Genomic DNA, 27,777 nt, shown 5'->3' with positions numbered 1-27,777 from the left:
CGTTGGTCCAGTCAGCCTAGGGGTCCAGTTCTGGTGGGCGTGCGTGCGTGGGGCTTCAGTTTGTGTCCTTTTATCATCCTTGCCCCTCCTTCAGGCGAGCACTCGAACTCATTAGGCTAGTTAAGTGTCACGTGTGGTTTGTGCTTTCAGAACCTTCGGGAAATGGATCGCTGGGCTTGGAGGTCATTTGGGGAGTAATTCCTCCTTCCCTGCAGACATGACCATTGTTTGATCTTTGGCCATGCACGGTGAGCTGCCCTGCTCAGCATATCAGATCAGCATATCAGAACACAGAGCTGCACACCCCCCCCGGCATGGCCTCCCCATCCTGTCGCTGATGTCTGTGCTGATCTGTGCTGATTGGCTTCTTTTCACCTGCAGTTCCTTGCTATGCAGGGTTCGTTGTTAAGCAGAGTTTGTCATTACGTAGGACTTGCCCCACCGCCATGTTTGAGACATTAACTCTTTCAGTCTCTCACAGGGCTTCTCCCCATCGTCCGCCTGCCCGCCTGGGCTGCGAGGAGGAGCCGGGCGAGCTTCGCCTCCATCTGCCACGGTAGACGCTGTCGTGGAGCAGGCATCGCCTGGCCCTGACCATGTCGCGTGTCCACTACAAGTTCTTCTCCAAGCTGAACTATGATACAGTCACCTTCGACGGCCTCTACATCTCTCTGCATGACCTCAAGCTCCAGATCATGGGCCACGAGAAGCTGACGGCGGCCAGCTGCGACCTGCAGATCACCAACGCCCAGACCAAAGAAGGTGCGTGGGGGCAACAGGCACGGGGCCTCGGGGACTGCCCGGCTGGCGGTGTCACAGACGACCCCGCGACGGCCATGGCCTGCGGGAGCCACGCTCTGCCCTTTGTGGCTTGTCGCCACGTAGCACGAGTCAGGCTGGGGGCCATCCCGCCAGCATGCGGGGGGACCGGGAGGGCAAGCGTCGCCAGGGATGAAGCGGGGCGGGAAGCGATAATGGGATTCGGCCACGATCGGTAGCTGTGACTTGTGTTGGGGACCTCACAGAGCTGTTCTTTTGCAGTTGCTGTTCTGACAACTACCTTCAGATCTGTGCTTTAGTCGCGGAGCTAGGCACAGAAGAACACGGGGTTGATGGGCGATGTATAGTGCTTACAAAAGTTTTGGTTTCCTGGAATTCTTCTAGGTAAAATGATAAGGAAATGTGGGAGGAGATCTTTTAATAACAAACCTGCCAGATTTCTTTGAAATCTGGCGGAGGAAGCTGAAAGTGATGGAGACAGAACAGATGGCTAGTTTGAGGAAAAAAGAGTGGTTTTGGTGACTTAGTTTTGTCTTCAAGGTGTTTTATGCCACTGCATCGGTATATCAGTGATACAGATGCTTCCTGAAGCTTCCGTAAGCGTGTTTTCCATGGGAAAATGCAAAAATCCCCCAGTGGTTTTCAGAGCAAAGCTAGAGAGTACATTTTGGCGTAATATGTATGTATGCCAAGTTTTTGGTTTATATGCATAACCGTGAATTTCAGGTTTTATCAATCAGATGTAGATGCTTAAACTCACCTTCAGAAGATAAAGGAAAAAAGTAGACCAGGATATTGTGCCTAAAAGGGATGTTTGGAATTCTTCCATGTGGACATAAAGGACTGAGTTTTTATAACTCTGTCTGTGCTGGAGTCCTGCCTAAATGTTGAAATGATCTTGGAAAGAACAAAGTGAACCTTGAGTGAAGATGGCCTACTTGCTCAGATTTTTTCCAAGCACTCTAAGCCTTTACAGTTCAGTAACTGTTACTTTTCATAATGGAAATCTAGTAATAGAAGCAATGTTAATATCAGCTAAAAGGAAACAGGATTTTAAATATCAGTGGAAAAAAATGATGGGAAGGACTCTTTTTAAGATGCTGGGAAGGCAAAAAGGATGGTTGGGACCTATTTTTAAAAGGGGGGAGGGAGTGTGGGTGTCCTCTTCTATGCTTACTATAGAGGCCTGTTCTATAAAGGCAGAATTCCCTTCCAAAAGCCTCTAGGCCAGAATGATGCTTTTAAACTTGCCTCCTTTTAATTTGATCTGGATTTCTTGACCTGTCTCTTGTAAAAGGATGTTCTCACAGTATTGTGGAAGAACTGCAAACTCCAGAACTCAGGTCTTTTGAATACTCTTTCCTGCCCTGTACCATTCTGACTCAAAACACTTGGAGAATGTGCTATTCTGCCTTATCAGGCAAAATGCAAGAAAATATAAAAGCAAACATGGGTCTCAGAAGTGGTCTTAGATGAATAGTTTTAAGGAAGAATAGTGCTCTTGTCTCTTGAATGCAGAACTTGCTTGAGTTCAGTGTTGCCGCATGCACTCGACAGTTTTAGCAATGCCACAATGTGATGTCTTCAAAACAAACACATGCTAACTGTGAATGAAATCATTTGGCCTCACAGCTGATGACAGTCTGTCGTCTACTGGAATGTCTTCAACACTGTGCAAACATAGCATTTTAGAGAAGACTTCTAAGCAACTTTTAAACCTTGCCTTTCACTGTGGCATTTTGTGTTGCAGTGCTAGTATGGGGGATTGCTTTGATTATACCTCCGAGTGCAATTAGCTCTTGGGCTGCCGTGCAGCATTATTGTGTAGAGCTTTCAGAAAGGGTATGGAGTTCCCTGTTTCCCAGGCTGAGCTGAGGGTAAGTCATGTACCCATTCAAAAACCAAGATGTTACAGTGGAGCTCATGCACTGCCTGTCTGGGAGTCAGCTGCTTGGACTCCGTCAGCAGCAGGTTTGGGACCTCTCGGGGGTGTGCTGCCAGCTAAGTTAATGTCCCTTGGCCTCACATCGTGAGAAAGCATATGTTTAAGTGCTAGGGGGAAAATGTGTTCTCGGGAGTTACCCTGTTTTCTGGTAGAGACAGCCTGGCATGTTAGTAGTCATTGTCAGCTCTTCCTCTGCAAATCCTTTCCCCACTAGCATAATAGCTGGTTGGCAAGGCATCTAAGGCTAGTAAAGGCTTTTCTTTGTCATTTCACATATAGGCTTGCCTGCTGATGACTTCTGTTCTGAATAGCTTCTGTACTTTATCTGGGTGAAAATACTTCTCTGCATAGTGATCGGAGAGATGCTTTTGCAATGCTGTCAGACTCCAAATGTTGGATTAAAGCAGGCCGTAAAATAAAGTAGGAGCTTTTTTCAGTAACCTGTTGATAGCATACATATGAGAGAAATTATTAAAGCTAGCAGATTTTCAGAAGTAGAGATGAATTTAAAAATGGGATTTTTAAATTGTGCATTCAACGCGAAGCGCAGCACAACCTGAGCTGCTTGTACTTTTTTGCAGGAAGAAGGTTGTGGACACTAATGCAATAGATGATTTAAGATTTCTGAGTCCGTATGAGGCAGCAGTCAAAGTAGCTCTTGTTTAACTTGTCTACCTCCATGAAATACTTCTTTCCCTTGGGTCTTTCAAGCATACTAAATTTCTTGTCTTTTAGACTGTTATGTCTCTTCTGCTCTTGACTTTAAGATAACATCCCAATCTTCCTTTGCTTTTGCAAGCTTTCTGAGTTAATGGGATCCTTATTTTTAATCACAGGTCAGATTGACAAAAGCCCAGTAGCCCCTTACTGGCCATCACTGCCAGTAGAACAAGTGTTGTGCTATCAGGAAATAGGAATCAACAATGTTGTTACCTCCAGCTTTGCTGAACATTTCTCTTGGAGCTCTGCTTGGACAAGTGTGAAAAGTAGCCTTGTTGAGCATGACGTCACTGCTCACTTTGCAGGTGTGGAGTCATGAGGTGAGGCAGTGTGACACTGCTTTGCAGGTCCTGATAGTTACTGAGTCTCTGCTAGGGGATGCTGCTGCACACGGGGAGTAGGTTCCTGCTGGCAGACACCAGTTCAGTCTGAGAGCTGTTAGACTAAGCTGGCGTCTGTTAAATTCAAATTGAGGGGGACTTCAGGAATAGCCTGCCAGATTTAGTCCTTCCCTATTTAAAAAAAGAAAAAAGTTGACTTTTTAGTCGACATTGTTTGACTTCACCTCTAATAAAATTTCATCACCAAAATTAATTCAGTTAATTGAGGCGAAGGAAAAATAAATGTATGAAAGCCAATTGGTATCAGGCCCCTTCACAGAACTAACTCAGCAATGGACTCTGCTGTATGTAAACACTCTTCCACAAATTCTCTGACACGGTGGCCAAGCTGGTGGGATACTTCAAGTACCAAATACAAATAGGTGCCGTGATAAGTGTCCTATACAAAGAAAGCCTTTCCTTCACCGAGCTATTGTCCCTCTTCAGCTGATCCATTTCAGTGTGTACTGATGGACTTTTAAGGTGAATTCATTTTTATATCAGTCTGTTACTAGATGGCTGGAGCTCTCTTCATGGTGCACTTCACGAGCGTATTGAAAACAAGCATATATTGAGAGAGAGAGAGAGAGAGAGAGAGAAATGCATGCAAGGATAGTCTATTCAGAAGGCAGATGTCAATGCTTCTCTTCTAATGGTCAATGAATTGTCACAAAGTACTAGAAGAGGACTTATTCCTCTGTTTGCATCACACAGCTGTTGGGCATGTTCGAATTGACCTCTGCAGGCTTGCATCGTTTGTGAATAAATGCATTGGTTGCTGTCCTCATATATACAGTCTCTTCCTAGGCGAGGTGCTGCCACTTGTAAATCTGCTGCGGAACTAGAACAATCCTCAGTTCAGCACAGGCGTAGCAAACTCCTGCCTTTTTGTGGAGCCACTGTTGCTTGTCCTCTATCTCTGAAATGTCAGTCCAGCGGTTTGTGATCTGGACCAGAAAGAATGCTCTGTATGACTCCATTCAGCAGGTCGAAACAGCTGCTTTGGGCTTCTAGATCTGCAGCTGCCATGATCTCCCCGTTGTCTGCCTGGGCCTCAGGGCTGCTTCAGCTCCTTCTCCATCAAAAAGTCCCAGTGCAGGCCTTTCTTGACAGGTGGCTATGGAAGGGTTAGAGTTTCTTTTTTGAGAAGAGCTCTAGGGGTTGTTTTCAGGATATATGACTTCTGTAAAAGCTTCTGTTTTCGTCATTAGTGGTCCTTTCTCCTTACAATTTGAACCTACTTGGAAGTCCAGAGGAAGCTTGCTGTTCGGTTCCCTAGGGGGGAAGATCAGGAATTAGTTCCAGCTAAATGATTTCTCAGTTTTCTGAAGAAGCATTCTGTCATTTGGAAATAGAAGTAAAATTTTCATTTCATTGTTGATAATGTCTTCTGGTAGGTGAGTTTTGGCATGAGAGAGGTTCCTGCCTGTAGGAATAATATACTGAAAAATGAAGCATAAATTGTGAAATATTCCTGTTTTGTGTGTGATCACTGAGCAAAACCACCCTGACAGAGCTTGACTAGATATACAGCATCTTTGGTTTTCAGACCATTGCTCTGATTCGGTCGGCAAAGGTAAGACCTTTTAATATTTAAAACTGTAGGCAGATTACAGGGAATGGCTGCTGATAGTGCTTTAAAATATTTAGTCATATCCAGCTTGTGTAAGGACAATATAAAAACCACTCTCATGGAGAGATCTTTGCATTTTAAGCTTACTCAGTCAAAGTGCCTGAGGTAGTTTGTTTTTTTTGTTTGTTTGGGCCTTATGTAGAAGGTCGGAAGGCTTTCCTCCTCTTCAAAAGACTAACATGGCATAAGCCAAGGCAAAGCATGGGTAGCTTCAGGCACACACTCTTTTCAAAAGGCTTTTCACGGCTGTCTTCATAAGGAATTTCGTTTGAGTCTCTCTGCTCTGCAAAATGAATCGCAAGAACTCATAGACTCCTAGAATCATGGAATGGTTTGGGTTGGAAGGGACCTGAAAGATCATCTAGGTCCAACCACCCCGCCATGGGCAGGGACACCTTCCACTAGATCAGGTTGCTCAAAGGCCCAGGGACGGGGCATCCACAACTATTGTCATCCAATTCACGTCCCTTGGGTTAATTCAAACTAGATGATAAGCTTCAGAGGGGAGATAGCGCTTTAGTTGGAGCCAATTCTGCCCTACTTGTGAAAGCAAGCTCAAACCCCCCCCAAACTTCTGTGGTCCAAATACTAGCATTGCCGGTTTTGTTTCCATTTACATGTAAAGCGCTGCGCAGCTGAGAGGTGGTGTCGTTGATGGATTAAGCTCCAAGGAATAGACAGAGATGGCAGGCGCTCTTCTGTGTTCTGTCAGTCTTGACCACTAGCAGCACAGGGGAATTGATATAGTTAACAGCTACGAAAGCAACGGCGCAGAGTTGTCGTGCTTTAGCTGAGGGCCTCTTTTGTTGCAGGGCAAGCTAGTCAGACTTCAGAATCTGGTTTATGCAGGTGAGACTTTGCTGTGGTTGGTTTTTCTCCAAAGCTCTATTGGTTTTGTAGCCTAAGAGAAGCAAAAGCAACTTAAGCTAGATCAGGAAAGAACCTCATGCATTAGCAGACTCTGCTTCAGTGACCTTGGAGACCATTTTGCTGTTGGCATTCCAACCATTTTAAAAACATGAAAAAGATTGTGCTGCTTGTTTTTGATTATCAAACCTGAAGATTTCTTGAAATGTACTGTTAGTGTGTTGGGACGATAAAAGCACAAGGTTACGTATAAAATTTTACTTTTCTATCCGTAAGGGGATTCTCTGAAATGTTGTGCAATTATGTATTGATATATGTTCTCGTAAACTGGCAAATTCTTTTTCTGTATTGATGTTGTTTTCAGAATACACAGATGGTAATGCCCTGATTCCTAAGAACTCATGGGTAATTGTTAGAAGAATCCCTGCTGGAGGAGTTCAAGTCACCAGCAAAACCTGTGTTATGTAAGTATCCATAAAGCATTGTATTCTTGGTTAGGGGTTTCAGTGCATTAACTTTTTAAATGGATATTAGTTTACAAGAGGCATTCAGCTTGTGTCTTTCTTGTTAAAGCTGCTGTTAGTTTTTGTTGTCATGGGCTGGATTTTAATGTATCTGTCCCAAAGCAGACTTACATGTTTTGGCCTGCTGGGAGATGGGGTTCAAACTGCAACAATGGTAGCTTTTAAGATGAGTCCGTTGGGTTTGTTCTTGGGGTTGATTCTTCTGAGAGCCAAGTTGTAGATCCCATTTCCTCTACGTGGAGAGATTCCTTATTTTATGTGTTTGATTTTATTGCTTTTCTAGTAAAGAGAGATAGGCATTGTGGTGTAAACTTATGATTTGTTCCCATCTCGGAAGAGTCTGATTGTCAGTGTTTGACTATTTCTTGCATTTGGGGGAGGCGGGGTGGGATAGGGCAGGTATTCTTACCCCCCAAATCTGGGGGTTTTGCATACTAGGCACAGAGGAAAGACCAAGGGTTGCCAGCTGGCAAACCATGCAAACCAGAAGTTCCATTCATAAGTGATTCCTCTTAGTTTCCTAAAGACAATGTCCATTTCAGGCAAGAGAAAAAGAACACTCTCCTAAAGTGTATCACCTTTTGAGCGAGTACAACAAAGGAATAGTTAACCCTTTCCAAACTTGAAACTCAGTAAGCACTTCAGCACGTTACCAAGCGTTACTAGTTATCTAAGTCTGTTTTTACCCTAAGTTGATAGCAGCGCTCCAGGTTTTCAATCTATATTCCTAAGATTTAGGGAGGACAGAGAATCGGATGTATTGGTTAAACTTACAGCTATCCAAATGCAATGCCGACTACAGGATTACTGCTGTCATGTATGTATTCAGCTACATTAGCGTTGTTTGAACATTCATGTTTTCCAGCCTTCTTAAAGAGATGCCTCTCCCCCACAATTAGTAGGTATTATTAGCTTGTGGTTTTGCCATGTCTTTCTCATGTTGGTTCTCAGTCAATAAAGTAGACTGATGAGTTACTGTGTATCGCGAAAAAACAGTACAGCAGCATCCTGGTACCTGTGAAGCATTTGCGAGCAAAAAACCCTGAACTGATGTGACTCTGCGTGTAAACTTCGGGCATATTACTTCAGTAGTTGTTGCAGTGCTTTCAGGCACTACCTAGGAATGCTGGATGCCACAGTGTTGTGCTTATAAACATGGCCTTGTTTTGGGGGTTAATTTAAATATGTGTGCTTAGTGCCGCCTTGTCAATGCCTCCTCCGTTTCTGGTTGGCTGGCGCTCTCTCCTGGTATCATAATACTGCCCTGAAATGAGAGGGGAGATGCTGCTAGCATCAAAGATCAAACAAAGACCTGTATGTGGGGATAAGGAAAGAATGGCACTGCTGTTGTAGTGTTGAAAATGAACCAGGCAGATGAGCTTTCTACTCCTTCAGCTGGAAACATTGCAGAAACAACTGGTAGAGTGGTTAATGTTTGGGAACGAGGAATGTATGCTCTAACGGTGGAGAGGCCTTAAAAAATGCATTACTCACCTTGTTGTATGTTCTTCAAGGTAAATGGATGAGGAAACCATTGTGTGGTAATCTAAAGTATTTCCCTGTACTTCCTCATCTTCAGGAGGTACGTGGCTGTACTTGCGAGCCTGGTGGTATTCTAGCAGTGGCAGGAAGCATGAGCCTTTCTATTTGTACATAAATTCCACAGCAGCCTTTGAATTGTCTCTGCTCATGGGACGCTTTGGATGACGTAGGAATTGTTTGTTAACTAGATCAAGGGCTGCACGTCTGATTCATGATGAGTAGCATGCAGATACAGATCAAGAAGTGTGTGAAATCTCAGCAAGTTTTCAAATGTAATGACTATTGCCAAAAAGATTGTAGCCTTTTCAAGATTATCTTACAGCAAATTCTGTCAAGTAAGACCTTTTCTTTTTTGTCACAGGGCTCCTAAATCACACCAAACCCTAGAAACTGCTTTCAGGTGACATTTCTACTACTATTTTCAGTCAATGTTGCCTATGTAACACATTTAGTATTTTGGCACTTTCATGGCTAAATGTAGTAGCTATCTGAATACAGTGCTTGGGCTTTCACAAAGAAACTCTGCTCTAAAGCCTATGCTGCTGCCATTTTTGTTATTTCTTTGTCAGATGACTGACTGTTTTCTCTGAAGGAAACTTGCACTTCAAAGTGTCTAGAACGTCAGCGTTCTTTCTTGGACATTAAAGTACTGTATGTGGTACCTATTTGTAATACTAGATATGTACAGATTGGTTAAAGTTGCCTTTGTATTTTGAGAGTTGATTCTTTAAGAACACCAAGCTGTAATACAGACTTCATCTTTTTGCTACTTACGCAGCAGAGACAAAATACCTGAGGGCTTCCTCTTGCACTGTTGTGTTCTATATCTGTACATCTTAATTTGTGACAAAGTAGAAACGGGATTTGGTTTTTTTTTTTTTCAGTTGCACTGAATGTACCAAGAGCGAACAGTTTAGGTATATGAATAAATTTCCACATTCCCTAGACTATCAGAACATAATGTTTTGATGTTCAGGTTTTATAATCTGTTGTCACTGCTTTATGCTGGGTACAAGCATGAGCTTTACTTGAAATTCTGATCACCTTTATTTCTTCTTCCAGGAGTTGTACTGAGCCAGTGAGTGGAACATCAAAAGCAGTATGTAAAAACACAATCTCACACTTTTTTCTAAACACTGCACTTAATTCTAAACAACGTAGCCTTGTATTAATTTTCCAAACATTAACTAATTATATATTCCAGTAAAATATATGGTATATGTTGTAAAGACAATGTCTTTGATTCAGCATAGGAAAAACCGAGTAATGCCATCATTTGCACAGTTCTAATGTAAATATTGGTATTTGTGCCTAGTGATGCATTGCATTTCATATTGAATATGCTAGAATATTTCCTGTATGAGTTTGTGTTGTACAGGTAATGTATGATCGCTTTTAGATCACGTAGGTCCTAGGTTTGCACAGCTGAACATGGTGCCATGTTCTACATCTGTGTATAGCTAGTAATGCGTATGTTTGTATAGGTTGTTTTGTGCTTTTTGTTTCTTGCAATCCAAATTGTATGGAGTGAATTTTCTGCCATTTCCACATTATATCGCTTAGCTTTTTTTTTTAAATACTCTTTTTGCCTAATGGATTTTGAAAATGTTATCAAAACCACTGTTGTTAAACTTGGTACTGTTTCTTACTTTTGACCTGGGGGTCCAAACAAGTACCCAAACCAACATGTCCCATACATTTTGAGGACAGTCATGTGCAGCTAAACGTTTCCTTTTCACGTCCTTAAATGGTTGGGTATTTGTTCCTAAAAGTGTATAATTGAAGTGATACTATTTGGGCTCCTCTGAGTACATGTATGTCTTTAAGAGATTGCCATGAATTTAAATATGGTTGCTAGGCAAAGTGGTATTCTGAAGGTCTGCATTTGATCTTTCCAGTCTATCTGATGAAGCAGTTTAGTTTAATAGTTTGTCTGCAAATGAAAATATCTAAAACCCAGAGTACAGATTTTGGCACAAGGTTAGAGCCTGGTGTATTTGTGGGTAAAATCCCCGTCATTTTTCTTAACTTCTGCCTGCAGTACTTTTTTGGATCTGGGTGGCTTTGGGGTTGGATGCTGCTTTGATTTCCCAAAGGTTAAGCCTTTCTTTAGTATATCCCCACTCTGAATTTCCATTTGGAAAAGGGGCAGCATTTTTCTTCAGGTTAGAAAACACTGCCATTTGGCTGCTAAACTAGAGATAAGTCACACAAGGAAATACCTAACTGGTAATGGTCTAGATCTGGATTTATGACTTGGGTTGAAAGCTAGGTGTAACTGTGCTTTTCCAAGGAGCCCTTATAATATAAAAATTCCTATTTGTTGTTTTTTATTTTTCATCTTTAAGTATAACTGCTTTTTCTTCACTAGAATGGTGTGAGGCTTTGCACTAACCCTGGATCATTGGATCCGATCACTTGATCAGCTGTTTGGGTAACTTAATCCAGAAATTCATGAACTCTGGGTTTGTGTTCTGTGAAGAATACAGCCTCTGATTCTCGTGGAATGGTATACAATGAACTTAAAATGGAAAACTTCTTGTAAGTTGGTGTAAAAACACTAAGTCTAAACCTGACATCCATAATTCTATCACTGATTGGTTTCAATTCCTTTTTGGACATGAATGCCTCTCATTGTGAGCCCAGTGACCCTAGTAGTTGATGTAACGCATTTATGTAAACCACGTTTATAGTATTTGAGCTAATTGAGATGGGTTTTTATTTCTTGGAAAGAGTTATTTTTCTCTTTGTTTACTAGCATGTGTATAAACACAAGTCACATCTTCATAAATAAGGTTGCCATTCTTTCAGCCTCGTGTGTTCCCTGGTGTCTTTGAATTACATTTCTAAGTAGCATCTTACCATAAGCTTAGATAGATGTCTCAAAAAAAAATTTTTTTTAAAAAAGGAAAAATCCTGGAGTGGGAGGGAAGACTTAGTGTTAGTTAGAACTAATTAAATGGAAGACAAAGCAAAACTCTTCCCTTCTTGTTTGCTCTGACTGTACCTGATGTGGGTTGTGGGTAGCCATAGGGAGGGTGGAAGCCTTGCATCTCTCTTTACAAGTCCCCTCTCTCTCTCTCTCTCTCTCTCACACACACACACACACACAGAGTAAAAGCACTGCAGCCTCAGGTGCTTCCAGTGTTGGAGGCACAGTTAGCTTTATTCTTAAAGCTAACTCAGGTCTTGGTCTAAAGTGTGTGTGTGGGTTTTTTGTTTTGTCATTTTCAATAAACATCTTTCTGCACGTATTTCAAAGCAAAACCTGGATCCTAGTGTGGTCTGAATAAATCACTGGGAAGGCTTGCCAATTGTTGTTGAACAGTAAAGCAGCAATGTTAAAATCAGTTAAGATTTTTTTTTTTAAAAAGGATGCACGAAAGCTTATACTTTGAATATTTTTTAATTGTCTTGCTCTTATGTTAGCTGTCATTCTACACTTCCAAATCTGTGCTGCTGTCCTACTGTGACTACAGCCAAATCAAGAAAGTGAATTCTATTTGTTTTCATATTCCTATTTCAGTAACTGCAAGGATCTCTAGTTGGTATTAGTCCTCAGAGGCTGCAGAAATGCAGAGAGTCATGCGCATTGTTTTAGCACCGTCAAGCACAGCTGTGATCCTTCCTGGCTGAATTTTCAGTTTAACCAAGCTATTGGGTTTTAGGAAACCACTGTAATTTAAATGCAGCACTCCAGCAGTGAGATTAGCCTTTTCCTCCTATTTTCTGTCCCCTTTCCCCCTTGCTTTATGTGAGTTTCTGTTTAGTCTTCTGTTTGAAATGGGAGTTAATACATTGACTGTTGATCCTGGTTTTTTGCGGGTTTTCTTTATTTGGTTACTTCTGGGTTTTTTTGGTTTGGGGTTTTTTCCCCCAATTCTTCTGCAGTATTACCTTAGGGTTGTACACAAGTTTCATGGAGGTGTTGTTTCTACATGACCGATTGGAGGGACTGGTAGGAAATACTTCAGTAGAAATTTAAAGGAAAAAAACCCAAAGACACAAGAATGGAGGATCATTGGAAGATGGCCATTGGGCAAACGTACTAAATAGTACATTAATTTTCTATTTGCTGCTTTTGGTAACTGTTCATAGAAGGGAATGCTTTCATCTCCTTTAAGAAATTAGACTGTTGCCTGCAGGCCATATAATAACAGCTTCCTAAAAAAATACAAGAACTGATTAATAGTTTATGAAATGTTATGTTTCAGTTACTGGTCAATACTAGACTGTATGCCAGACTCCAATAGAGAGCTTTCCTAATTTCTTGTTTGTTTCTGAAAACCCGCAAAGTGATAGTGGTTGTACCTGCCATGAGAGAACATAGGCCTGTTTTTCCACATGTGAAGAAGAGTGGCATGTGGAGCATGAAGCTTCAAATACTTGCTCAGACTTCTGTTTTGACAGAAGTGGGCACAAAATGTTGTGAAGGGAAGGAAAGTTGAATCTTCTGGTAAGACTTGCAGTGGAAAGAAAGTCTTTTGTTCCAGATCCGGGTGCTCCTCTCCAAAGGCACATTTTCAAGAACTTTTTAGTTAGTGCTAGAGTAATGTTGTCTCTACTTTCCTAAACATCTAGAGAAGGCATGATTAACTGGAGTGAGGAATCATCTTCTGCATGGAAATATTTTGTCCCCAGAGTCTGCTAACACTGCTCCCTTGAATTCTTCCACTGCATTAGGTAATAAAGGACGAGAGCTTTTTCCATGGGAGGGTTTTAATCTGTCTTCTGATCCATTTAGTGACCTCTTGAGGAAAGCTGTTCAGTTTACACTGTGAAACTTTACTCTATGCTTCTGAACAACTGAAGACCTAATAAGCAGTGATTTGAGTGTCTTTCTGATAATGTTTTACTAGTGTAAGCTTAACTGCTGCTTGTGGCATGATATAATTCCATATACTGGAAAAGGAACAAGCTAAGTGTTACCCTGTTTACTTGTGGGAAACCAGCATTTCACTATTAGTTCTCAATAAACGCTGCTGCCTATTACAGACTAGTGGCCTGAGGGCTTCACTCCTGCAGGGTGTTCCAGGAGGTAGTGGGAGGGAGGAGTGTGGTTGCAATGGAGAAAAAAGTTACAGGACTGTGCTCTGACTCCATGTTTTCATCATCATTAAAAATTGGTTTTGCTCTGATAGCAAGGAGCATAATATTAAATTCTCACACTTCCCAAACTAATTTGGATAGTATGGCCTGTGGTCTAATAAAATACAAGACATCAGTATTCGCTGTTTTTGTGGGCTGCTCTGTCATGGTCAACACCTTTATTTCACTAATTTGAGCAGTCTGGTTTTTTCTAGACAAAGTGGTGGTTTACTTTTATGGCTGATGTTCTGGATTGGTGTTTTTATTTGGGTGTTGTGGGGTATGGTGAGTTTGGCATTTTTAAACTTAGTGACAGGAGGGGCAGAGTTCATGGTTGAGGGCTGATACGCCTGTGTTTGATTTTGCCAGGCAGCTCCTGTCGTCATAAAAGCATAACCGTGTGCATTTATAAGTGATGAGATGTTAACTGATTACTTTACAAGCTACACGGCAAATAAGTTTCCTGTAGTGATGCTTCCTTCTCAAATAAACTTAAATCCTTTTTAGCTGAAAATTGACAGATGTGAGCATTTGACAAGGGTCCCTCTCTGAGATATTGTGGAGCAGTAAGTTGATCTGAGGCGCGTTTGGTTATTTTAGTTTCTTCTCATTAACCACACAGGCACTCTTAAGGTGCCATAGGTTTGGACTTTGTTATGAGCAAACACAAATTACACAGGGTTGGCAGTGCCTCTGTCAGTGACACTCAGAGGATATAGTGCAGACTTTCAGACTACAGTAGAGGTTAACTATTGCTATGTTTTGACTGCAGAACTTGAGTATGTGTTTAATTTTTTGTGAACAGATAGATGACTCTCCTGCATCTCTTTCTCTGGCCCACCTTGCTAAGGTATATATATATTCTTGTCAAATTCTTTTAAAAAAAAAGTGTTTGCTTTGTTTTTTAAAATCGTGTACTGTGATCTGTAGTTGGATAACTGTTGTAATGGAAACAAAACTTTAATTTCATTTTTATTAATTTAAAGTATTAATTTTAACTTTAAAATGTGTGTCTGTTTTGGTACTAGCTTGTAAAGAGTGGTTCCCAGTTTGGGAAGATAGAAGGGGAGTACCTTATCAGCCTCAACGTAATGTTGCACTATTACTCATCTTCCAGACACAAAGAAGCAGCACTTCAGAAGCTGTTACCATTTCTCATACGTTTCATTAATTTTGCATTGGAAACTAACAGTTTTTACAGAAGAATTTAATTGGCTGTAAGTTACGGACATTTGGAGGGGGGAGCGTGCAACAGCCAAAAGAGAATCGTTTCTGTAACATGGACAATTGCATGGCTGTTTTTGAATTTCTAGTCATTAAAGTTACAGATCCGTTCTTTTAATGCTGCACAGTTTCATAAATACTAGTGTATAGACAGTAGACAACATAATCTAATTTGTTTGAATGCAGACTGTGTAAAGTGTGAAAATGTACCTGATTGTTTATAGGAATATACCAACGTGTATGTATGGCATATTAGCAGATGTGACCTTCTGGAACTGTTGTAATGCCATGTTTTGCTATGGAACTGCTTGCATTTTTTGCTCAACAATATGTACCTTCCTCTGGGAAAGCACTACTGGCTGCACTTTGTGAAAAGGCATAGTGCTAGCCAATGAAATAACTAGTCTTTAAAGTTCCAAAGCTTAGAGAAGGCAGGGCCTAATGCAGAGGAGCTAGTTCTTTCTTCTGAAAATGAAGGCTGGAGTTCATTTCCAAGAAAGAGAAATCTCTTGACACTGGTCACTTCTTTCCCCTCTCACTGAAGAAATTAAATTGTGTGCATTTGGGGGAAAAAAAAATAAAAAAAATGTTTGGAAGGTAGCCACCAAAAGAACTTGGTCTCCATTAGTGCTGTCCCTAAACATGTCCTTGGTTCTGTAAACTTATGCCAAATTTTACTCTAAAATGTGAAGAAGTGAAGCAGGGAGCCATCTGGAGACGTGAGCCGAGTAACAACTGGACACCGATACGGTTAAGGTTGTTCTAATCTTTAATTGTACAACACTCAGTTATATATTGTTTCTATTTCTTATCACGCGTAAGCCATTTGTTGATTGGTTAGCATGTGTCGTTCACGCGCCTAAACAATAATCTAATTGGATAAGTTCTTCTGATCACGCGAATGGTCCCTCCACTTGCATCTTGTTGCCAGTCACGTATACTCGACCTTGTTATACTTTTTATGCTTGCTTTGCAGTTTCGTTTCTTCCCCGTGACGTATTATCTTGAACAGTTTCGATTCCTCGCCTTGAACAGTTTCAGTGCAGTTTCGTTTTCCCATATTCTCTTCATCACTTAGAGTCTGTTCTCTGTTATCAGTCCTGGATTGTCCAAACCCTGCAGTATTATTCCATGACCGTTTTCTGCAAGAAATTCCTCCACAAAGAAGTGTCCTTGTGGTGTACCCATTTAACCTTTTGAGAAATTTTCAATCTTTCAGAAAATACAGGAACATAATGTAAAGCAGCTCAAACCTGTTACTTACTCTAACCTCTTTAGTGCAGACTGGCTTGGCAGGGAGGCGATGTGTTAAGAGTTTTCTGGTTTATTATTACTATGTGTGAAATGCCATATTTGAATTTTGTTCTATTCCTACTAATGTGTTGTGGGTTTTGGATGTGGTTTGTAAACTGTTTGGGTTCAAAGAAATTAGTCAAGTATCTGTCAAGTTTTCTGTAAATGTTAATGGAAATGATTTCATAGGTGTTGATCTGGATTATGTTACTGTGGAGAAAAAACCCGGTGTCTATGAAACATCCATTTAATAGAATGTTGAAACTAGCTGGATGCTTTTGGGAATGAACGCATAGAAAAACAAAACCATGAGTGGTTGATCTGAATGCTAGGTGCTTGAAGGTCCACATCATTTACAGCCTCTCCCTTAGACCCTGCTTGGATCTGGACTAGTGTGAAAAAAAAACATTGGAACAAATACTACTTTGAAAAAACAGCTGGCTTCAATCATTTGAAGGTCTAGTTCTGCATAAGTTTTATATTACAATTTGTATGTTAAAAGGACACAGTCAACTGGAAGAAACTGCAGGTTGTGCTTACTCTAGTTAAACCACTTAATATAAGAAGTTAGTAGAGGGGGAAACATGCAGTGTGGACTGCCTACAGCACATGATGGTCAAATTTGTAGTGACAAGAATCTTTTGTCTTGCTGAGGGATTAGGAAAAGCTTGCCTCCTTTTAATGCTTCTGTGTCGGAAGCTGCATTTCAGCAAGCAAAAACAACTTCCCTGACTCTTAAGTTGTGTGTCCCTTTAATGCTGCAAAATGTAAATAAGGATACTTGCATGCATCTTTCTCAATTAAATGTATAGTGGGTATCTTCTTCAAATAGGCTGGAGCTTAAAAATCACCTTAAAAATACTGGATCGTGTAATGTTGTCTACATATAGCTTCGGTCCACTTGGAAGAAAATTGGATTGATTACGCAAGTCTTTCTGTAAGGTACAAACAGAGCCTAAGGTTTTGAGTGCCCAAGAATGCTCTTGTCAAGTAGGTTAACATGCACACCAAACACCATGTAATAATAATGGTGTAAGGGCTCCCCAGAACACCTTCAGGACAATGGTATTTTGTATAAGCAGCTGTTTTCATGCAACCTCAGGTAGTGTTGTGCTGCTCTTTACAGGACTGGGTGAGTGGAGGTGTCTTTGGCTATGTGGACTTAAAGGTGTTTCTAATGTGCGTGTCAAATAATTGCCTGTTAAACAGACTGCCAATCTGGCTGAAGCCAATGCTTCTGAAGAAGATAAAATAAAAGCTATGATGATACAGTCCAGCCGTGAATATGATCCAATCAAGTAAGTGTTGATAATGTCAAATCTGTTCTTTGAAGATTATGGAAAAAACTGTAGAGGTGTTTGGTTTAACAAGAAAGACACATGCATACCTTGTTCTTTTATTCCCCAAAAACTTGTAGTTACATGAAGAAACCCTTGGGTCCACCTCCATCATCATATAATTGCCATCGTTGCGGAAAACCTGGCCACTATATAAAGAACTGCCCAACAAATGGGGTAAGATTGTGGGGGACTTCTGGTGTTACTTAGTTTTTAATTGTTTTACCCTGGCAGTTAGGTGGTAACAAGTACATGAATGCTTACGTGAAGAATTGTTTCTCTTGGGGTGAAATACAGAGCTTATATGGCAATGTTGCGAAGCCTTTCAGAATTCGAGGGAAACCTGGAATTAGAAATGTAAAATTTTCTTTTTTCTAGGTCATGGACATGAAATGTGTCCATATATCTTTCTCTGTGAACTTTCATGCGTGTTTTTGTACATTTCAATGTTATTGGAAATTTTTCTGGTTTTAACTCTTTTTAATGACAGTTCATAGTTTTTAGTATTTTGTATAAAAAGATGTTTCTGTTGACCCCATCTACTGAACATTTGTGTGTATTAATTAGACAAGCCTCTGGTTGTGTCTTCATGCCATTTAAAGTTAGTCACTGAATGTATATGCATGAGGTATGAATTCTACCTTCATATAGTGATGATGAATGTAAGTTTCCCCAGTGAGTGATTCAGAGCACTGAATTAAGCTCTCCCTCTGAATTGCCCTTTGGAGGAGGAGGAGCGAGTTTGTGTCTCTTCTCTGAGCGGATGGTGAGCTAAGGGCTGTTTCACCCTTAAGAAACCTGAACTTAAGGCAAAGAATGTCGACTGAGTTCAAAACACTGCTCAAGCCTTTGGAACATCCTGGCTGTATTCATTTAGGAAAAGAAGTATTTTAGTCAAGCGACCCTTACGCTAGGTAAAAGGAGAGGATTAAAGGCTTTTGCTGCTTAAAATAATCATTGAAATGTCATTTTAAGTGTGGGTCTTAAGATGCAGTATGTCTGCATTTCTTGTCTCAACAGGACGAAAGTTTTGGGTCTCTTCCCACAATGAAAAAGAGCACAGGAATTCCAAGGAGTTTCTTGGTGGAGGTGAAAGATCCCAATACGAAGGGTGTTATGCTGACAAAAACTGGAAAATATGCAGTACCATGTCTTAATGTGTAAGTATGGAATTAGTTGGACTGACCAAAAAGTGAACGAGAGAAACCGTGCGTAAATGTCTGTTTTGGCTTTGGTTTTGGTAGCGGGGGGGTTACAGGGGTGGCTTCTGTAAGAAGCTGCTGGAAGCTTCCCCTGTGTCCAACAGAGCCAATACCAGCCGGCTCTAAGACGGACCCGCCGCCGGCCAAGGCCAAGGCCAAGGCAATCAGTGATAGTGGTAACGCCTCTGTGATAACATTTTTAAGAAGGGAAAAAAAGTTGGGACAGAGGGAAAACGGCAGCCGGAGAGAGGAGTGAGAACATGTAAGAGAAACAACCCTGTGGACACCAAGGTCAGTGAAGAAGGAGGGGGAGGAGGTGCTCCAGGCGCCGGAGCAGAGATTCCCCTGCAGCCCGTGGGGAAGACCATGGTGAGGCAGGCTGTCCCCCTGCAGCCCATGGAGGTCCACGGTGGAGCAGATCTCCACCTGCAGCCTGGGGAGGACCCCACGCCGGAGCAGGTGGGTTCCCGAAGGAGGCTGTGACCCCGTGGGAACCCCGCGCTGGAGCAGGCTCCTGGCAGGACCTGCGGATCTGTGGAGAGAGGAGCCCACGGAGCAGGTTTTCTGGCAGGACTTGTGACCTCGTGGGGGACCCACGCTGGAGCAGTGTGCTCCTGAAGGACTGCACGCCATGGAAAGGACCCATGCTGGAGCAGTTCATGAAGAACTGCAGCCCGTGGGAAGGACCCACGTTGGAGAAGTTCGTGGAGGACTGTCTCCCGTGGGAGGGACCCCACGCTGGAGCAGGGGAAGAGTGTGATGAGTCCTCCCCCTGAGGAGGATGAAGCGGCAGAAAATAACGTGTGATGAACTGACCATAAACCCCATTCCCCATCCCCCTGCGCCACTGGGGGGGGTTGGTAGAGAATCCGGGAGTGAAGCTGTGCCTGGGAAGAAGGGAGGGGTGGAGGGAAGGTGTTCTGAGATTTGGTTTTATTTCTCGTTACCCTACTCTGGTTGATTTGTAATAAATTGAGTTAATTTTCCCCAAGTTGAGTCTCTGTTGCCCGTGACGGTAACTGGTAAGTGATCTCTCCTGTCCTTATCTCGACCCACAAGCTCTTTGTTATATTTTCTCTCCCCTGTCCAGCTGAGGAGGGGGAGTGATAGAACGGCTTTGGTGGGCACCTGGCAACCAGCCAGGGTCAACTCACCACAACATCTGAGTGGCAATGCAAAGAGGTTGACCTGCATCTGTAATGAGGAGGGAGAAAGCGTTGTCGTTGTATCTTAACCTTAAAATCTGTGATGCTTTCTAATGTTAAAATAGGGTGGTGCTACTGTTCATGCCCCTGGAACTTGGTTAAACTTGTGGTATGCTAAGAACCTGTATTTCTGCAAAAGATTTCCATAGTGGTTACAGTGGAAGTCGTTCTCTTTGAAAGCTCGTTTTGCTTCTGCGTTGTGTTTCAAAGGCTTCTTGCAAAGTTTAACAAATAGCTGTTGGACTGAATTCCTCCCTCTGAGTTTTATTAGATCCTATGGGTGAAACAGGCTGCAGATTTCCTGTTGCTGTGAACTACAAAAATACTGCTGTGTGCTGACAAGAGTGTCTGTTTTAAAATGCACTTGGTAGCACTTTTGGGTTTCCGTCGTGGATCTCCTTTTGTAGAAGCTGTAACATGGACTTCTTCCATTTATAAAATGTAATTACTGGGAGACTAAGTTTACCCTGAGCCTGAAATGTACATTTACCCTCTGGCAAAGGAGAGGTGGGACTCATTTAACCTGATTTCTAGCTGTCAAGGAATGATTTTTCTCATCTGAGCTAATTTCTTTGTTGATCCACTGAATGGGAGAGCTCTGCAGCAGGAAAATTGTTCCCCCGTCCCTATTCTAGTGTGGTGGCTATAGAAAAGTAGTTTCAACTAAATGCCTATGTTTTAGAAGGCTAATGTGGAGTGAGAAGAATTCCATCTCCTGTCTTCTTTTGATAATATCCAAAGCTTGGAAAAGTTTTCCTTTACCCATCTTTAATTTGTTTCTTTTTCCTTCCCACCCCTCCTCCAGGGAAGCTTATACTAGAAGAAAGAAGGAAAAGCCTCCCTTTTTACCAGAGGAGCCATCGTCTTCCTCCTCAGATGATCCTATTCCAGATGAGATTTTATGTCTCATTTGTAAGGAGATAATGACTGATGCAGCTATTATTCCCTGCTGTGGAAACAGTTATTGTGATGAATGTAAGTGTGAACTCCCATGTTTGTTAATTCAAAACATCACATCTGCTCTTCTGAAAGCAGAAAGGGGAGATAGCAAAATTACTTTGTTACCAGTTCTATTTTATACTTAAGTATATCCTGAATAGGAAAGGGCTCTTCTAGTATAAAGGGGGAAAAAAGCCAGAGAGCTTTAATAGTTAAATAAATAAATAAATAAATAGTAAAATAAATAGCTTTTTAGTTAAATTTACATGTGGAAGGACAAGAGGAGTGGCTGATTGTGCAGGTGATTGCAGTATTGGATATTGAATGCATTTAGTTTGCCCACAGCCCTTTCTCTCATACAAAATTATATAGCCAACTCTGGTGACTTACGGTGGTCTGCAACAAACGGATAGTTAGAGGCATTTAATCCACATTTTTCTCCACAGGAGAGTTGGTTAAAACCTTCAGAACGCGAACCTAGTAATGGTTTTTTGAACCTACTAGTCGTTTTTTTGAGACAAGTTTTATTCATTAACCTTGAGGGTGGGGACTTCTCACTGTACTATATAGTGGGAAAAAGACTAGTTGAAACATCAAGACACAGCCTACTCTACATCTTCAAATGTTACAACAATGAAATACCAAAACTCTAGAGTTATTTGCTGCATACTAGAAATTTTTTACGCTATTGAACCTTTATAGTTTCATGCTCTCAATTCAAGACCATATTCACCTGTTAATCATATACGTGTTTTTATAGTTGATTAGAACCCCCAAAACTTCCTTAGTTTGGCTAAATGCTATTTTGATTATTCTAATTATACACAGGTATTAGAACAGCCTTACTGGAATCTGAGGAACATAGATGCCCAAAGTGTCATCAGACAGGTGTTTCGCCTGATGCTTTAGTGGCCAACAAGTGCCTACGCCGGGTAACATGATGACTTTTATGTAAAGTGCTTGTAAGAATAGGCTATTTGTAAAAAGCTGAAAGGGAAGGAAATATTAATTTACATCTGCTTAAGCAAGGTTGAATTGAATAAGGCTAAATTTACCTTTCAAGTACATTATCTGTTATCACAGAAGCTTACAACTCCTTAGAGACAATCTGGCAAATTCAGGTCATGCTTTTGTTTAACAGGATTGCCTCGCTTTCAAATTCTGTGTTAACACGGAAGTACTTTAAATACAGACACTCTGAGTTACCAATCACTAGTATCAGTTTTTAATGTGACGTGTTCATGTATCTGCATGTTGATTTCTTTTGGGTTTGATAGCATTTACAGGAATACACAAGTAATTTTACTCTGTGGAGGCTTTTGTTCGTATATCTGCTGAAGTTTCATATTACCTTTTTGTAAATGTTTTTCTGCCTCTAGGCTGTGAGCAACTTCAAAAATGGAGCTGGTTACAGAAAAAGGCACCATCAGCAGGTTTGGCACCAACGGCAGCAGCAGCTGCCACTGCTACCACCACTACTCGTGACTCTTACATCTCCTGCTGCTCTGGTGTCTGCTGCTGAACATTCTACATATTCGTCTCTGTCAATCAGCAGTTTGTTGGAAGAGAAAGTAAGCTTTGTTTCAATATTTGCAGCGATTCTTGTATTTTAGTAGAGCTTATTTTCCAACTGTCTACATTTATTCACAAGGGCTGTCAGATTCCTGTACTAAGACAACCAGCATTACCAAGTCGTCTGGGCCCCCAAGGACAATCAACACTCACCACTGGTAAGGAACTGTAACTTTAGAATTTCATTTAAAAAATGATCTTCAGATAAACTGAATGGGATTTTTTGCTTTTTCCTCTCTCTGCTCCAAAAGGTCATCCAGCGAGAGCCAGTACAATTTGCTCAGCAGGTGGCAGACCAGGCTGGGAACTGTAAGTATTCTACAGAAATTCAATGTATTAATACTTGTAACCTGTTAAATGAGGCTGTAACACATAAATTCTATAACAGCTGATTTATAATGAAGTAAGTGTGCATAGATAGTTGTGTAGAATACAAGTGGTCATTAATTTTTAAATGGCCTAATTTGAATTGGCTTTAACAAAGGGGTATGTGCTCGCAGTAAGATTATTTACAATAAAAGTACAGTGCATAATTGAAAAGAGGACTCTGAAGACTGAATGCTTTTTGAGGAAAGCATAAGTGCATATAAAAATCAAATATAATTAAAGGATCAGGTGGAAAGCCACCCTTTTGCTTACTGGCTGTATAAGGCTGAAGAAATTGATTTCCCAATAGAAATCAGCCTCCAGCATTCTTTTTTGAACAACTTAGTTGATTCTGATGGAGCAAATCACTGGGAAAGTCAAGGCTGTTGTTTTATGACAATTTTGAGTTTCTTCAATTTAGTCATCTCAAATAGCCAAGCTGCTTTCTCGCTGTTGGAAAGAGAAGAGTCTGTTTTATCTATTATTGCTATGCCAAGTCAGTCCTTCATTTTTTTATATACTTGATGTTAGATAGACTGTAAGGGTGCACTGTGTTTATAAAATCTTAAAGATAAATCCAAACAAAAATTGGGATCCATCCCACAAATGATTTAAAATCTCGGATTCAGTAAGCAAGAAAATAACAATGCAGGGACAAGAACAGGCCAGGTACATCATCATGAGGCAACAGCACAGGAAGCGTATGTGGAAGAGGTTAACAGAAGTTTGAGAGAAGATGAGTTAATATTTGTGCAGGACTTTGAAGGTTAGAAGTGCAAAATATTAAGTGTCTCAAGGAGTAGCAGAGGAGCGGTGGGCACGTGGCACGTGGGAGATGGGAGTCTCTGTTAAGCATGGGCAGCCTCCACTCGCAGTTGCAAAGCTGAGTGTAAGGAGAGAAGACCGAGGGAAGTGTTGGGGGTGAGGATGTGGAAGGCAAGTATGAGGATCAAGAAATGAGTGTAATCTCAAATGAACAGAAAGCAGGGAGAAGAATGCTTAAGTTGAGGACAAGAAGTGCTTGCCACCATGCTCCCGCTTCACTTGCTTTCCTCTTTAAAATCAGACAGAGTGTAACAAACAGTGACACATGGTTTTGGGTTTCTTTAGAGGTCCAAATCGAGGACGCCTGCACAGTGAATGTACCCAAAAGACTCAGGCCCCAGCACTACCAGAATCAACACCAGTCTTTGTGCCTGTGCCTCCAGCTCCCTTGTATCCTCCAGCACGCCATGCACTTCCTCTTCCACTGGGGGTACCACCACCACCGTTTCCTCCTCAGTCTCCACCTGGTCAGCCTCCATCTGCTGGGTGCACTGCCCCCCCTCCAGGATATCCCCCAGCTCCTGCAAACACGTCATCAGCTTGGGTTCCAAGAGCAGTACCCATGTCTCATTCAATTAGCATCCCAAGGACACAAGCATCTCCTTTCTCTAGGGAGAAGTTTTACAGAGACCAACGGAGTCTTAAAGAGGAGTAAGTATTTGGCTCAATGAAGCTGCGTTGTTCTTCATTTTTGTATTTTGATCGCATATCGAGCTGCAGTTACACTCAAGTGCACCTGACATAAGCAAAAATTACTGTTTTTTTCCAATATACTTTTTTGTTGCAGATGGTAAACATGCAAAACTAAAACAAGACAAATGTAATTCTAAAACTTTCCCTAAAACTTGTAGGAATGCTAAACTGTTTTTGCTGAAATAGGATGTTCCCCTTTTGCATTTGCATGCAGTCTATATTTTCTCATATTGGCCATGTTTTGTTTCTTGGTGCCTTTTTGTAATAAAGGTCAAACTTACTTTAACAGGGCAAAGAAAAAGTCCAAACTTGATGAGTTTGCCAGTGATTTTGCTAAGGAATTGATGGAATGTAAAAAGATTCCAAAGGAGCGTAGGCATTCATTTTCCAGGTAACTGGTTTACATGTCTGTAATGGAGAAGCAGGTTGTGTGGAAGAATCAGGGGGAGTTCCACTCCATGTCTCGCTCATTGGATGGATTGGACGATTCAAGGGATTAGCAGGGATAGGAGTTTCATATGTAGGTTACTAGCTCAAATATGGCAGAGATTACAGTTGACTGATAGTTATAATGGAGCAGCAGTTAACAGCTCCTGTTAAGGAACAGCTGTCTCTTTTCCTAAAGCTTCTCTGCAATGACATCCTTCACCTCCTGAGAGCCGTGAGGAGGCTAGCAACTGAATAGGTGTAGTAGCCGGATTTTCTGCACCTCCCTATTCTGATTGTAACCATTACTTCAAAGCACATCGGAGGAGATATGTGAGAGAAATTGTCTTAATTTCCTCTTTTGTCTGTCTCCTGTGGATACACGGAGAGATTTTAAGCTGGACTGCAAACTGGTGGCTTTCACTAGAATTTTGTTGACATTGTTAAATGAAAAAAAAGAAAAACTTGTGAAGAAAAAACTCAGGGTAGCTGATGTTTTATATCCCCCAAAATCACTTGGGCAGGAGTCTGAATAGCTGTCTCTTAGTAATGCTGTCAGTATCTTTCCTAGAGTAATGGCATTGAGCCATATTACTAGAGGCTGAGTTTAGATACAACTTTTTCTTGAAGTGCTGTCACTATCCTTGGTTAGAGCTAGAGGTATGTGCAAGATTTTGCTAGGACATTGGGCTAGAAGTGTTGATTGTAAGACTGCAGTACAAGTATTTTGCATCCTGTACAAATTGCCAAAGAAGTAGTGAAGTTAAATAGACTAAGCTGGCATTTTAAAATTGAGCTTTACTGTCTTCAGGCCAAATCGTGTTTTCCTGATGTTTGATACTGCACTGTAGCTATTAAGACTTGCTCTTTTTGCATCTTACTGCAACAAAAATGATTTGCACTGCATGTAGTTGCAGAGTAGTGAAAAAATGTGTGCATTCACATAGCAGTAGAGGCCACTATACACCACCTTAAATCAGCCAATAGCTATGGTAGTTCATGTGGTAGAAGTGAGTGGAAACAGACTTACCCTTCCTGTATGTTTTTCCACTAACAAAGCAACAGCTGTTCTGTCTTGTGAGCAGAAACTTTTACATGTTATTAAGTTCTTCAACTGGCAGTAGCATTATGTCAGCAGCTGAAAGAACATAAGTGTATGGAAAGTCAAAAAGCCCCAAACCAAATTTGGGAGGAAAAAACTGGGGAGAGTGACTGTTTTGAATTAATTTCGTGTGTGTGTGTGTGTGTGTGTGTGTGTGTGTGTGTGTTGTGTTTCTTTTAAGGTGCAAGCCTCCTTATAGTACTTCATCTTACTCTAGAAGTTTCTATACCTACTCCAAGTCAAGATCAGATTCTGCCCCCTCTCGCTCCCACTCTCGATCATTTTGTCGTTCCCATTTGCATTCCTACTCACGATCGCGGCTGTATCCAAGAAGAGGCAAAGGGAAGAGTCGTAACTATCATTCTAGGTCAAGGTCACCTGGTAATAGAGCTGGAAATTACCCTGAAAAATCTTCTGGAAGAGCGAGCCATGTCATCAAAGATCCTACAAAATCAAAAGAGAAGGAAGTGGAATATCCACAGGGAGATGGCAAAGGAAATAAACATAAAAAACACCAGAAGAGAAGAAAAGGAGATGAGAATGAAGGATTTCCTTCATTTCGTGAAAAATCTCCTCGAATGGAACCTCCTGCAAAAAAAGTGAAGGAGGAGTTGCCAAAGACAGGCAGTGTTGAAACATCTTCCTCTCAAGAGGGTGAGAAGGTTCTTGGTACCCCACAGAAAGTTCACCCAAAAGTGACAAAAGATCACCCAGAAACCAGACCAGCCAAGGAGGAAAAGGCAAAGAAAGACCTCAATGAAAATGACAGTGAGAGTACTGTATCTCCAAAAGATGAGGAAGCCGCAGGAAAAAATCCAAAAGACCCAAAAGAGAAGTCTGTTGATAAGGTGAAAGAGGATACAGCAGCACCTGCTGCAGTTGACCAGCCTGAAGCAAGCAGAAGTCAAAGCCATCACAGTGTTAGCTGTAGTCAAAGCCCTTCTGAGAGTCAGCCTCGAAGCCACAGCAGCAGTGCCAGCTCAGGAGAGAGTCAAGACAGCAAGAAAAAGAAAAAGAAAAAAGAGAAGAAGCAGCACAAGAAGCATAAGAAGCACAAGAAGCATAAGAAACACATTGGAAGCGAAATGGAATTGGAAAAGAGCCAAAAACACAAACACAAGAAGGAAAAATCGAAGGAGAGCAAAGATAAAGATAAGCAAAACATGAAATCTGTCACTACATAGAATGATGGATATTAAAAAAATTACTTAATTCCTAAGTCGTCTGTATTAAATTTTGTTAAAATGTAAATGAATTCAAGCGTTGCAAATAGTGACATGGAAGACCCTGTGCTGCACTTAAAATATTGCTGCTTGGTTATTTGTTTTTTACATCAGAGCTTTATAAAAGTGAACATTTTGTACAGAATTGTGAGTTGTGGCCATGTATCATGAAAGGTTTTGCTGGGGCATGTTATTTTTAACCATTGTTAATTAGTTTGAGTGGAGTATACTGCAAAAATTTTCACAGCTGAATTTTTTTTTTTAATTGCCTGGCAGAAGAAGGTCGTATCTGTTATAAAATAGCAGCAGCAAAATGCTTTGCAGAATACATTACAGACCTGCTATGTCACTTTTTGGTTATAATAAGTTTTCAGTAAACTATCCAATGTGATGAGATTTCCAGTGATAGCTGAACATGAGCAGAGAAAAGACTAGTGACAGGAAAAAAGGTACCAGTAAAAGCTTGCTGGTAGCTAACATGTACGAAAAATAACATATCAAGGGGTTTAATATTGAAAAGACAGGTAGGACTTTAAATCTTTTGAACTGATGCAATGTGGGGAGGTGCTGCCAAGAGGTATGTTTTTTTCATGTGTCAAGTGGCCTTGTTTTTATATTGTAAAAGGTAGTATGTGGCCCCAAACATAGAGCCACTATTCACAGCTGGTCCTGACTATTTTAGAATAACGTTCAATACGAAGCTGTCACATTTCAACCTTGTTCCAGTTTGTTTGGAAAGCTGTTGTCATTTGCCAGCAGACATTTACACATAGACTTTAGGATGCCCTGTAATCTGTATTTCCTCTCATAAGAATGCTGATCACCAAGGTGTTTGTGTTTTTTAAATAGAAGCTTTATTAGTAGTATTTTTGTATGGTGGTGCCATGATAC

At 41.2% G+C, this 27,777-nt stretch overlaps 1 protein-coding gene across 3 annotated transcripts; it reads left to right on the top strand.

Annotated features, from left to right (window-relative positions):
- Window positions 1–596: 596 nt before the first annotated feature.
- LOC115337819 (E3 ubiquitin-protein ligase RBBP6-like) lies at window positions 597–27,123 on the top strand. 3 transcript variants are annotated; one of them, XM_041121766.1, is made up of 16 exons: window positions 597–762; window positions 6,690–6,789; window positions 8,753–8,791; window positions 9,454–9,490; window positions 14,285–14,329; window positions 17,206–17,294; window positions 17,414–17,510; window positions 18,354–18,493; window positions 20,546–20,715; window positions 21,508–21,611; window positions 22,059–22,250; window positions 22,331–22,409; window positions 22,503–22,560; window positions 23,728–24,093; window positions 24,425–24,526; window positions 25,845–27,123. In XM_041121766.1, the coding sequence occupies exons 1-16, from the start codon at window positions 597–599 to the stop codon at window positions 26,845–26,847; spliced, it is 2,787 nt and encodes a 928-aa protein (XP_040977700.1). In that variant the 3' UTR covers window positions 26,848–27,123. The 3 variants fall into 3 exon arrangements, with proteins under 3 accessions (XP_040977700.1, XP_040977699.1, XP_040977698.1); XM_041121765.1 differs by lacking the exons at window positions 6,690–6,789; window positions 8,753–8,791; window positions 9,454–9,490; window positions 14,285–14,329 and having other exon boundaries at window positions 691–762; window positions 22,500–22,560; window positions 25,845–27,120; XM_041121764.1 differs by lacking the exons at window positions 597–762; window positions 6,690–6,789; window positions 8,753–8,791; window positions 14,285–14,329 and having other exon boundaries at window positions 9,102–9,490; window positions 22,500–22,560; window positions 25,845–27,120.
- Window positions 27,124–27,777: the final 654 nt, after the last annotated feature.

This window comes from Aquila chrysaetos, unplaced genomic scaffold (genome assembly GCF_900496995.4).
Source record: "Aquila chrysaetos chrysaetos unplaced genomic scaffold, bAquChr1.4, whole genome shotgun sequence".
NCBI classification, from domain to species: domain Eukaryota; kingdom Metazoa; phylum Chordata; class Aves; order Accipitriformes; family Accipitridae; genus Aquila; species Aquila chrysaetos.
The sequence above is the reverse complement of the archived record's forward strand: the minus strand, read 5'-3'. Positions and strand labels throughout refer to the sequence as shown.

Bases quoted from the DNA above. Each gene is read 5' to 3' on its own strand.
- LOC115337819 (XM_041121766.1), top strand. From the start codon at position 597: ATGTCGCGTGTCCACTACAAGTTCTTCTCCAAGCTGAACTATGATACA. The intron at 14,330-17,205 runs GTATATATATAT...CCTGTTAAACAG, and splicing joins CTCTGGCCCACCTTGCTAAG to ACTGCCAATCTGGCTGAAGC. The intron at 22,561-23,727 runs GTAAGTATTCTA...GGGTTTCTTTAG, and splicing joins GGCAGACCAGGCTGGGAACT to AGGTCCAAATCGAGGACGCC.